Here is a 13,205-nt window from a genome sequence, read left to right on the forward strand (position 1 = left end):
GAACAAAGAACAGATGTGACAAACAGAAAAATAACAAGAGGGCAGATTTAAACCCAACTACATCTATAATCACAATAAATGTAAATGGTTTAGGAAGCCTAATTAAAAGGCAGAGAAATGTCAGCTTGGTTAAAAAGCAAGATTTGTGAGTCATGGGCCTATGGAAATAGGTGGGATTGCCCAGGAAAAGGCTGATGAGGATGAAGCTGAGAAGGGAACTGTGTAACGTAGGGAACACACAGGAACTACTTTGAGAAGGCCCCTCCCATTAAAAATACATAACTTTGAAAAGCAAAAAAGAGGTGCTTATAGTGTCAATGGGATTTAGTAAATAGGAAGTTAGGGACCCTATGAGAATTATTTCCAGAGGATTTTGGTAAAAGTCAGAGAAGTTTCAAATCAAGCTTCAATTTTAAACTTTAATGGCAAAGATGAAGAAAGAAATCCATGGTACTTGTAACTTTAAACTGGTAATATTGATTGAGAGAGGAACTGGGTGGCTGGGAAAGGGGATGGGGGAGGGTATTACAGTATATTCTTTTGTACTTTTAAAATTTTACAGGTGTGTGTGTGTCTGTGTGTTTGTAAAGGCAATGTGTGATATCACTGTTAGCAGAGAAAAATGTTTTAAAAATTGATATGTGTTCACTGTTTGAAAACCCAGGATGCTCCTATTTTCTTCCTATGGTTCTTCATTGAATAAACAAAGATGTTAACAAAATTAATTACTGCATCTAGGAAATATATGCAGCCTTATTTATTCTTGAGAAAACCTTACCCACCTACCCTCCAATTCAAAATATAAACTGAATAAAATTTTAAGAACCACTTTGAAAATGAAAAGTCAACAATGTAAAAAACGTAATTTCAGAAATAAATAATTAAAAATTTCAAAAGCAAAATAAAACCCTCTGCTGTCTACACTCTGATAAACAACTGTAAATATTTACTATCTCTTGAAATAGGGGAGACATTCCAAGTGGTTGTGAAATAAGATAGACAAAAAGTCACAGGAATAAATGGTGATGGCTCAGATAAAGATTGGGAATTTTTTTAAAAGGTAAAAACTAAACGATCCCCTGAATACTTAACATCAATTAATATTTAATTAAAATTAAATACTTGCTATCAATTAATATTTGACAAATACCAATCATTTTTCAGCGACGAGAGGTAGAGCAAGTGGTGCAGACCTTTCTCACCAGGCCCAAGTCCGAGGACCACTTTTGGTATTAGCAAGCATTTATAGCAATTCTTAGATAAAATAAATCCATAAAACTATACAAAATGATGGAGGTCAAGTATATGAGTACATTACCTTGCCAGAAAACAAAATTTCCAGACTCAGCATGACACGCAGAGATAGGTGGGTGGTGGCTGACCTGATGGAAACAAATGCCAAAAAGATAAAAAATGAACGAACGTTTGTGTGTCATGAAATCCATTCCTTCTCCCCTGCCCTGAGATGTAACACAACACGCTGTGCTTCACTGCAGACAGACTTCTTTAGTTTCCTTCAACAAGTCTGTCCTCAAGAGGGCGCTCCTGATACAGTCAGCTCCGACTTGTCACGTTTATCAAGGGGGAGAAAAAGCCTCCAGGAGCATCCGTGGGAGGGCGGCCAGGATGGAGACCCGGTGATGAGCATTGAGACTGAGACCCATTTTGAAAACCGTGAAAATAATAACAGGGACTTTTGAGGATTGCCCATACCTAAACGATATGATCCGACATACCAATGTCAAAAGTCTCTCTTAGTTGTTCTACAAGTACCTGCAAATGTTTTCATTAAGATGTCAAATAGCAAGTATTTTAACAAGCTATTTCTAAGCAACACAAAATACTCTTCCTCGGGCTCAGAAGGTTTAACTCTTGAAAACTCAGCATCACAATGTCCAGCCTGTTTTCAAATCACCTATAAGATTGACACAAGATAACTTTTCTAATAACCATAATGTTTCTATGAAAAAAGCTAAAAGCACAATTGGTGGGGAAATGTTAGTCAACTGGTAAGAAAAAAAATGTTGTTTATTTTTTGTCAAGATAAAAAATATCTTGAGTAAATAAGTAAGTACATTCCAGAAAGAGACCCCTCTGTAACAGAGACTGCCTTTTGGCAAAGGGTCATTACTCGTTTTGTTCAGTAATAAAGAAGCTAAAGAGAAAACGGCCCCCTCAGGTCTCCTTCCTGATTATCCCAGTAACGCTCGGGGTGCAGCGAGAGGCGTTTGTGCTGTGATTATAATTCAGCACTAGAGAAACCAGAGTCATGCTGCCAGTGGTGTTTCCAGAAATTTCTCTGATTTAGCTGGTTCTTAGCAGAGATGTCTTCCATTTAGAGCATCTAGCGCAAAGCCTTCAGGTTATATAAACAAGGAGACTGCAACCAGAAAGATGAAGTAACATTTCCCAAACCACACTGATAGGGAAGACGTAGCGGTAAACTCAGCAGTTTGGGTTAACCTCAATGATTTTCAAGCTTCAAAAAAAAAAAATAATAATTTTTTTTTTTAAGCAGCTGCCTTCTGTTTTCAAACACATCAAGAACTCAGAATGCTGAGCCCTGCTTGAAAGGAACAGGTATGTGAGTATTAGGGAGGAGGGGAGGGCAGTGGGTGACAGATCCATAGCCACTCGCCTTGCTCCGGCCCCTCAACCAAGCTGAGGAACATGGTTTGGAAACCACTCCCGTGTGCCAAGGCTCTAGGAGGACATTGCCAGGATGGGACAGCCCAGAGTCATGCATGCCATACCCACATCTAACAGATGGGATTTCAACCATACCAGCCTGGGCCAAAGAAAAGTAGAGACAAAAATTTGAATAGTGTGGGTATCTTCCAGATACTCAGTGAACAGGACTGCCAGCTTCAACATGAAGTAGGAAATGCAACGTGCTGTGCTCCAGTTGGTCCTAGTTCCCACGTGCCTCCTAGGAATGTGAGCCCCTCACTATGGGAGCCCCTCACCTGTGGGATTTTCAAGGGCAATTTTCACTTCAAGCACTCACTTAAGAAACCTAACTCCTATAATGTAACTCTCGGCTTTCTTTTTGTAGTCATTTTTTATTTAAAAAAATGTTGCATCTTCCTCCTTTCCCTCACTAGTTGGCTCTCAATGAAAACAACGGAGATAAATTTGAAACCATAGGATCACATAAAACTAAATCAGGGCATGGTGGTGGTGTGTACCTGTAATCCCAGCTACTTGGGAGGCTGAGGTGGGAGGATTCCTTGAGGCCAGTAGTTTGAGGCCAGCCTGGGCAACATAGAAAGACCCAGTCTCAAAAAAAAAAAAAAAAAAAAAAACCCACAAAAAATTAAATCAGGCAAAACAAGCCCCACACCCCACTGTGGAGTGGGAGAAGAGCTATGGAATATTCCTCTCCTCTGTAATGCAGACATATTTTAAAGTGGATTATAATACAGTAAATTATATTCATCCCACAGAAACAATGTAGTAATGGGTGAGGAGAGCATTATAGCCTTGACTGAGAATTTGGCATCTTTATAGGTGTAAACATCAAAGCAAAATACAATATATAAAAACCACATACTTCTTCTGTAATAATTTTAAATTCTACAAAACAAATATAAACTATACTATCCACATGAATTATAAGAGAAGCTGTATTGCATACACACATTCCATAAAAACCCAGCTTTGATTTTTTTTTAAAAACTGTTGTGTTAGATTAATGAATCAATGTTCATCAGAGCACCTTTAGATGGGTTCAATAGATGTTTTCCGAATGAATAAATCTCAACATTCAAACATCGATGATTTTTGCTTATTTCATTATGGTTTACACCAGCCTTTGAAAATGACATTGTATTTCGTCCACGCTGCTTTAAGAAAGTCTACAAAGCTTTCTGAGGAAATTTACATGGATGCCTTATTTTTCTTTATTTCCTCACAATGGGTATTTATTCATGAAGCGTTTCTGGAGAATCTGCCGCCTGCTGCACTAGTGTCAGCGAACAAGGGGAAGCTTTTTGTGGTCCCACAGAGCTGGGTCCTGACTGCAATGCCACCTGCTGGCTGTATGACCTTGAGCAAGTTTCTTAATCCTCTCGGTCCCTGTTACCTCGTCTGTGAAATAAAGCTAATACCACTGACGTGGCCAACTGAAAAAAGATGACATGTAAAGTGTCCAGGGTCATATGCTGATGTGGATTAGGCAGAGACTACATTTTGATTTTTTTATGAGCGCATTTCCATTAAATTCTTCTGGTAACCTTGTGTCCTTATTAGCCTTATTTCATAAATTTGGAAAGAGGAGCTCTGAAAGAGCTTGCCCAATGCTACACTGTTAATGAGTGACAAAGGCAGCCCTTCACCCCTCACCCCTCTGATTCCAGATCCAGTTCTTTTCTGAATGTTTCCTGTGGCTGCTCTCAGAGTTGGGCTCTTGTCCCTCCCCAAAGCCATGACACATCATTAAGGTCCCTTCTCATGGATATTTAGAGAACGAATCTTCTTTTGAATCTGACCTTTCCAACCTGAGTCTCGTTTGTTTCTTTGTAAAATGAAGTCTGAGAATCCCTCTTGGCTTCAACATGCTCTGATCCTAACATCTGCTCTGAGCATCTTCTTCCAATCTTGGCATCAAAGGCGGCAGAGGATGCTGGCCAATTTGAAAAGATTACACTGAGGCTTTGATTAACTTGAATTCTCACAGAAAGGGGTAATTCATGGTTAAGCATTTATCTTTGTTCATGGCAATCTTTCTAAAATCTACTAGAGTGGAGAATAATGAACACAATCCAACCTGTCTTTGTTAGTGTGGGATTTGGTTGAGTCTCTATTCTCCTTACACCTTAACGGAGGCAAGAAAGGACAGTGGATACGTTGCAGTCTGAACTGGCCTAGCCCTGGCGTGGACGCTTCCCGCTAGCCTACTGGATAAAGCCAGTTTAGGCTGGTTTGTTAGCATCCTTCTCCATCACTTCCTCTCCAGTCAAAGAGGAGCAATGCCTGATGGGTGAGGATGCCCAAGCATTCAAAAAATAAGTGTGCATGATTTTTATTATGCAAATATTTTATATGATAAAATATGTATCTTTCTACAAGCCTCAATACGGTTCCCCTGGCACTTAAGAATTCATGTCATTTGGGAGGAGTGGAAGGGCAAAAACCTACCTAGCAGATACAACAAACACTAGTTGGGTGATGGGAACGCTTATAGCCATGACTTAAGCACTGCAAAAGCTATCCATGTAACCAAAAACATTTGTACCCCCTTAATACTTTGAAATTAAATAAAAGAATTCATGAAATTTACAATTTATTTGTACCGCTGAGCCCTTTCTTCACCCTGACCTGATCATTTTTTATTTATGTTTTGAATGTACTTTATGTAAGAGGTTAAGGGAGAAGGGGATGGGGAAAGGATATATTTCAATATTTGTGTATTTTGTAAGCTTTTCCTTTTTAGATCTAGAAAAACATCCCTTATTAAATACACCATTTCTACCCTGCTGCTGTGCAGAGACGTAATTATCTGGTCCCCTAGTTCCTGACGCCCTAGAGCAGCACATGGCAGCTTATGGAAGAGAGAGCAAGTACCAGTCATCCAGGGGGGACCAAGTGGTCATTCTTCCCAGGTCACTCATCAAGCACTTACTGATCACCTCTGATGTGTCAGGCACCATCCTAGTTCCTGGGGCTACAATGATCAACAAAAGAAACAAAACTCCTTCCCCTGATGGAGTTTATATTTTAGTATGGAAGTGGGTGAGAAAGACAACACACAAATAAGCACACAATTTGTCAACAGCAAATATGTGTTAAGGAAAACAAAGCAGGGAGTGTGGCTGGGGGGACAGTGTGTAGGAGTGCTGTTCAGATGGGAGGAGGGGCAGGACTCTTGAATAATGGAAACCTCCGAGGCTCAGAGAAATATGAAGTTAACCATGCAGCTATCTGGGAGAAGCACATCCCAGGCAGAGGACGCAGCAAACGCCAAGGGCTGGAAAATGCCTGATAAGAATCAGGAGAAGCAGGAAGGCCAGTGTGGCTGAAGCTGGATGAGGGGCGGGGGAGGTGGGAGAGGCGTGGTATGTGGGGGCAGGGTCTTGGAGGGCTTTGTGGGACACGTCCAGGCCTTTGGATGTTATTCCAGGTGAGTTGGGACATTGTTGGAGGCTGTAGAGCAGATGTTGCTTCTCTTTACAACAATCACTCTGATTGCTGGATAAGGAATTAATTGGCAATAGAAATAAGAGACCAGTTAATGAGTCCATTGCAATAATGCCAGTCATTGATTGAGGTGGCTTGGGCTCGGTGGCCAGCACCTGTGGGGGAGATAGTGAAAATGGCTGGCTTTGGAAGGAAGGCTTCCGGAAGGAGACCCCAGGATTTGCTGATGGAAAGGACGTGGATTATAAGAGAATGAGCTACGAAGGATGATGCCAAAGATACTGGCCTGATTTTGGGGAGAATCCAGTTGCCTATTATTTTCTCTTCCACTATGTTCAGAGTGAATCACTTATCTCATGAACACATACATGGCTTCTTGCAAAAAACTAAAACAAAAACACGGTAAGCGATGACTTGATCTAGATATGTAGAAAACCACAAAACAATAGTTTAGTTGTCTTATATTTGATTTACTGCTAGTTTTATTTCAATAGTTTGAATTTCCCCCCGATAGTGTCTTTAAATGAGATACCACTTTAATCAGTAGTAAATAACTCTGCCTATTAGTAGATAAAAGGACTATTCAGAGACGTGACATGAGTGTGCACAGAGAGAAGGGATGAATGTGGTATCTATGTCTGTCCAAGAATGTATGTTCAGTGTCCTCCCAATTTGTAACAGGAAAGGGAGAAGGGCTGAGCCTATGGAACAAAGGAAAGGAGACTTCATTTGAGTCTCTTACATTTTAGTAACTTTTTATAACTGCATTCAGCTTGTTTGACACAAACTCTCAACAGTAAATGGCTGGGTGAGTAAATGGTTAAAATGATATGAGCAATGATCTGGACAACTGAAGTTTTATGTAATTAGGAAAAGCTACTTTTAGGATACAGCTTAATTGCATTTCCTTTTGACACCAACCCTTTCCCAGAGGTACAAAAAATGAAGCATAGCTAACTGAAACGAGTTTTCTGACCCATCCATTCTCTTGATAAAGCTCAGCACCTGCATGTGTGTCAGCTCTGCCAGGTGGCAGCAGGATGCAGGAATAACCTGCCGGCAGTATGCTGACCCATAAGGAAAGAAAGTGGTTTCTTTTTGAATTCCCCCTTTTCTGGGCTTATGTAGAAAGCCAGGGCTGAAGCAGATTTCTTGGCACAAAGAAAAGTCCAGAAGATGGAACCAGCAGCAGGTGAGAACATGGGATAGGAATGTTTGTAATTTGCTCCTGAATATTCCCATTGGCAAAGCCACACCCCAGCCAGCAATGGGAGTTGGGAACAAAGGCCTATGTGAGTTTGCAGGATGAAAGGTCTAGACCAGGGGTGGGGAAACTTCTCATGTTGGAAGGCCACATTAATAAGGTGTAATCAAATAAGGCCGCAGTCAAGAAACTTCAAGTAGATGTACTTTAAAAATGTACATTATTTTATAAAAATCTAACAACTATGTATTTAATAATTGAAAATAATGAAAACCATTTGTTAATTTTAAAGGGATTCTGGGTCTCCTAGGAATGAAAGTGGGTGTCTTGCCTTAGTGCAATTGCCCCACCTGGGAAGAAGGACAAGGGAGGGCCCCCCAGGCCCCCATCTTGGTCCTGCCCCACCCTAATCCTGACTCAAGCAACGGCTATATCTGGGGTAGGACAGAACACCCTACAAATCTGCCAATCAGAACTTAGCGCACCAACTGCAAAAGAAGGCAGAGGACTCTCTGGCCCACGGGCCAAGCAGCATAGGTACGATAGAGTCTGGAAAGTGACCTATAACGCACATGCATAGTGAAACTTGGGTCATGTGACTCCCAACTGTCAAATCAAAGTGGTTCCACGGTGATATCTGAACCACAAGGAGGTCCCTATCTGGATGCCATAAAACAAGACCCAAACCATAACCAAACTCTTTTTCTGCTGCAACAAGGGGTCCAGTCGTCATTTGTGGTGTATGTATCTCACTTTGTAAACCTATGTCTTGCTCTTGCTCTATAATCCTATCTTGGTCCCCCTCAATAAATTTCCCCTCATGCTTGCCTTACTTTGGTGTGTCTGGTCATTCTTCAGCCATGAGCACACCAAGAACTGAGAACACAGAATGAGACTGAACTTGATGGCGTTAGCACAGAGATTTTGCTGATGCAAGATACAATGAAGAGAAATGAGAGCATCTGGATCTGTTAATAATTTTTCTCTGTGCAATAAGCCCTTCATGTTTTCTTGTCATGGAAGGTGCACCATCTGTACATACACTCACTAAATTTACCAAATTCATTCCAACTTCATGACATTTATTTTAAAAGTTGTTGAAGATATCTATTCTCTGTGTTCTGTTTGCAAGAGGGCTGAAAGCAAGTAACTCTTTGTAGCAAAGACAATCATCTGTTATGACTCAAATGAAGTATTAATATAAAACCTGTGCCGAGTCAGCAGTATCAGTTGATTCAGTCAAAGCGATTGAATAATATGTATTTTCCTTTTGAAGTACTGCATGAAGTTGTTCTGTTAAGTTGAAGGCTAATTCATCCTGCTGATCAGCTATGGTTCTCCTTGAAAGAGGCAGTTTATACTTGGAAATGTTATCAAGGTCTAAGCATCCTACAACTTCAACAATGCATTCTTACACAATTTCTGCATCACTGAACGGCTTCCCTTTTCCCCCGAGTATATAAGCTACTTTATAAGTTGCTTCAGTGCCATTATTTCCAGTTCTTATTGCTGCTTGAAAGAATTGTCATTGCTTTTGCTTTTCATCTTTTAATTTCTGCAATACAACCTTTCTTGCCTAATTTAAAATATTTGTGGTCCTTATGAGTATTATAATGCTGATGAGCATGGCATTTCTTTAATGTTGATATTGCAGTATCACGAAGCAAGCAAATCATCTTATCTTTAGTAGAAACAAGATAATACTGCAATTCCCAATCCTCATTAAAAAATCTGTTTTCTTCCTTCAGCGTTCTTTTGGTCTTCTTTGACATGATGGGCTGCTAAGCAGACAGAGTTACAAAATACTGTCGAGCTGTGCAATTACTCACAAATTCCGCTTCAAACAGAAATATAGTGTGCCACTGTCAAAACCTAATAACAGACTGGCGTACTCGACCCCCACAAACTCTCAAAAACCAGCCTCACTCAGTAGTGGCACCAGTCGGGTGGGGGAAGTTAGAACTAAATTGTGAGCGTGGCAGCCGTCAATCTAGTTCTTGTAGTTTACTGATGTTCTAATTGTGCCGGTCAATCCATGAGGATTATTTTGTTCAAACTTTATTTTATTCTTTGGTATTTTAAATATGTTCATTTTAAAAATAAAATAAAAATATACAAGATGAACAAGCATGTCTTAGTAAAAATCAAAGGATTTGTTCTGTAAAATTTGGATTCAGTCAAAAGGTCGCACGTAAGGACCTAGAAGGCCACATGTGGCCTTAAGGCTGCAGGTTCCCCACCCCTGGTTTAGAGAATGCCATGGACAATCTCACTGACTGAGCAGTATACAAAAAGGCTATTTTTATATCACCACCACCAACTCCAGTAGCTCTGAGCATAGTTATTAAATCTATACAAGAGACCCCAAAAAGGGTGACGGAAAAAAGGACACTGAGGAGGCAGAGGATCTGGGTTCCAGCATTAGCTGAGGGACACTGGGAAACTCTAATCCTGGAGGCCTTGGTTTGTCACCTGTAACTGACCCTGGCCTTACCTGCCGCACGGGGCTATTCTGGGGGTTGGGTAAGGTCACGTACAAGCTTGAAAGCATAAAGCACTCTACAAACCCAATACTTAATTGTTCTAAGGAAAATTTAAACAAGAAATACTTTCTCTGGCTTCTGACCACATGAGTCCTTTTGATACTGTGTTGTGGGGTCTTTTAGATGTGAACCAGTACAGAGAGGCAAGCTTCCATGTAGTCGAACTCTGAGCAGCAATTACTCTACTTCCCTTGATACTTGGCACCTTGAACGTCCACACACCCACCAAAACCACAGACAAGATCCAGGGCCTGGGAGGAAAGAGAGAGTCACCACCTTTCTAATCCCAGACTCTACTGTCTAGAAAGTGCAATAGAAAATCCAAGTTGTTTCTTTCCAGGTCCTTTAGCGTGGAGATACAATTTTCATCAATGTCCTCAGAATAAAATTCCAGCCAAAAATATTAATTTGGGGGCCCTGCCCAGCTTATTATCTTATTCAGAAACTTGTACTCATTGTAGAGAGGCACAAGAAAGCAAAGCGACCTCCAAACCTTGAAAGCTTACGCATATCAGCTACACATAATGCACGAGCGCAGAGGCATGCTGTCTCTGTAACAGTAGACTGTCTCCTGGGCCAGAAGCAGAAAGAACCCTACTGGCAGGTACCAGCATGAAACAGAATAAATGCTCTGGCATTTTCTTTAGAAGCATTAAATTACAAGGCATTCATGTACAATGAATCAGCTGGTCGGCATAAACAAGACGGGAGAAGTAGGTGGTGGGAGCTGAATTGATGTGTCTCCTGCTGGTCAGGAATGCCCTGGCCCCAAACCCTTCCTATGCCTAAGGGAGAGAGCAGCCTTCTTCACACTGTACTCAGCTATGATTATAATTTGGCTTCCCAAGTAATCTGCCTATGGGAAAATCATACCTGGTCATGCTGACCAAAGCTTTCTGGTCCCCATAGCAGGTCGATTTTTCACAGTTAATTCATATAGTAGCATTCTAGTTTATCCATCAGTCTCTTGTAAGCTTAGTTAGTGTGAATCTATGGTTAAGACTCCTCCATTCTTGGGTGTATTAAAATAACCAACTACCTGAGGCCATCAGGCTAAACTGCAGTTGGATGAAGCAGCTCCATCATGGCGAGGTCTGATGGTATTACCATGGTGAAGCCAGCCGTGACAACTCCTGGCTGCCTGAAGGCCGGTTTTCTGTTAGAGACTCACCAGTGACATCATGTTCCCTTCAAACCACTTGTACTAGTAGAGTAGATATAGCATATTTTATTTTAATATACCAAAACATATATTAAAACAGATATATGCCTTTCTAGTTTTCTTTGATCAAGTCATTCCTGAAGCTCATCTCTGCCTTTTCAGCGCTGCTCTTACTATTCTTAACACTCTGTATTAAAAGGCATTTTAAAATTTCCCTCTAAACATAAGAGCAACAGGCATTTACTGACCATTTACATCGGTGTGTTATTTTGTTTAAGCCTATTACAGCCTAGGAGCCAAGTGTCATCATTCCCCTTTTACAGATGAACAAACAGCTAAGGCTCCGAAAGTGAAGTGGCTTATGCGAAGCCACACCCAGAGTGAAATGTGGAGTTAGGATTTGAAGCAGGCAGGTCCACAAATCCTCACCCCGCACATCCTATGCTACTAACAATAACCACATCTCTTTCTTGCTCATTTCGTCGGGATCCATTACATGGAACTAAAACCAAGTTATGTAACCCTCTTTCCCTCTTTGTGCACATGTGCCCAGGAACCCTGATTTCTCCCCTGTGCCACCACGGGAGATACACGGACAAGATCCCGCATTTGGCTTTGCCCCATCAGAGCTCAGGGGGACTGAAGCTCAGCTTTACACAAACTCATGTTACTACTCTTTTCTTACAGCTGTTCATCCTCTCCTGATTGTCTGCTGTAGTTTGGGGCTATTTTGGGCCTTTATTTTTTTCCACAAGAGTACATATAATACCATGGTAACCAAATTATATTTTCATTTATTCTCATTCTATTTTAGGTTCGGTATTTAAATAACCCAGTTGAATTTGAATCAGATACATCATCTTACCCCTTTTAACTGCTGATTTAACCCCTTCCATCCCCAATATCAGTCAGTGGCTAATTTCTTATTTCAGCTTCTAACTGGCAAGCTACTGACAATATGCTTTGGGTTATTATTGGATATTCATTTTCCTTTGAGTTCGTGAAAACAGTGCTAGTCATTTACAGTTAAGATAAGCAGCATCTTCATAAATGTCTCGGCCACCCCATCCTTCCCTTCCTAACCCCATAATGCAAATCCACTGAAGAAGAGAGCAGCAAGATAACAGGAAGAAAAAGAATATTTTAGCAATCCACCCCCTTTTTTCCTCAGTGTCCTAAGAATTGGGAGGAGAGAAACATATGGAAGCGATGATGTTCAGTGTCCCCAGGCCGACATTTAGAGATACACAGAAAGTGATGGTACTCAATCGCTGCCTTAACAAGAGGGGAGAGGGTTATTTTGTATTTCAGTACGTACACACTCTGTTTTAGCTAAACAAGTTCTTGTTGACAGATATTTTGGATGTTCCCAACATCCCACTGTTACAGACTATGCTGTCATGTGTCAATAATGACAGCAAACACCCACACAACATTTATCTTCGTGCCTCAGATACTGGTCCAAGTACTTTGTAGATAGTTTCTTATTTAATCATCACCAATCCACCTGAGGTACATACAGTTGTCATCTCTCCCCTTTAAAGAGGAAACCAAAGCACAGAGAAGTTAAGTAACTTGCCCTGGTTATAAAGCCAGTAAGAGGTAGAGCTGAGATTGGAACCTAGGCTGCTGACTCCAGAATATCATTATATGCTAATTCTTACATGGGAAATATCTAATGGGACTCAGGTTCCATAAGTAGGAGGTCTGTCGATGCATTAGAGGAGGACAGGGATTCCTGTCTAGCCCCTAAGCACCACCCCACTGCAGAATCTTAGCACCTGGATCAGTGCCGAGTACACGGTATAGGTTCTATACACAACTCACTGATTTGAATGAACAAATACATGAATGAATGATTCCTCTTAAATCAAAATCAAGACTAGCACATTTATTTGGTGCTACCCATTCTGATGGGGGGTACTTATGCTCTGGAATGATGATGTCATCAACTTACAGAGCACACTTTAAGGCCCTAAAATTGCAGATTGGGCAAATGGCTTCATGCCCTGAAAAGTCCCTTCACTAATGATTTTAAAGAGAAAGGACACTCACTGGCTATGCACACAGCCAAGCAAGTGCTAAGAATTATGAGCACCTTTATGCCCATGGGTGGCAGATAGGTTTCAGTGGAAGGGAAATTGATGCCTCCCTTTAC

The 13,205-nt window shown here is 41.0% G+C and overlaps 1 protein-coding gene across 5 annotated transcripts in view; it reads right to left on the bottom strand.

The window, feature by feature from the left end:
• OSBPL3 (oxysterol binding protein like 3) overlaps window positions 1-13,205 on the bottom strand; it is a 169,036-nt gene that overhangs the window by 18,911 nt on the left and 136,920 nt on the right. For all 5 annotated transcript variants that reach the window (XM_045565542.1, XM_045565546.1, XM_045565544.1 and 2 more), the window contains one exon: window positions 1,319-1,382. In XM_045565542.1, coding sequence (XP_045421498.1) covers window positions 1,319-1,382 — 64 coding nt within the window. The remainder of the gene's footprint in view (window positions 1-1,318; window positions 1,383-13,205) is intronic.

The sequence above is a fragment of the Lemur catta genome, chromosome 11, assembly GCF_020740605.2.
Source record: "Lemur catta isolate mLemCat1 chromosome 11, mLemCat1.pri, whole genome shotgun sequence".
NCBI classification, from domain to species: Eukaryota; Metazoa; Chordata; class Mammalia; order Primates; family Lemuridae; genus Lemur; species Lemur catta.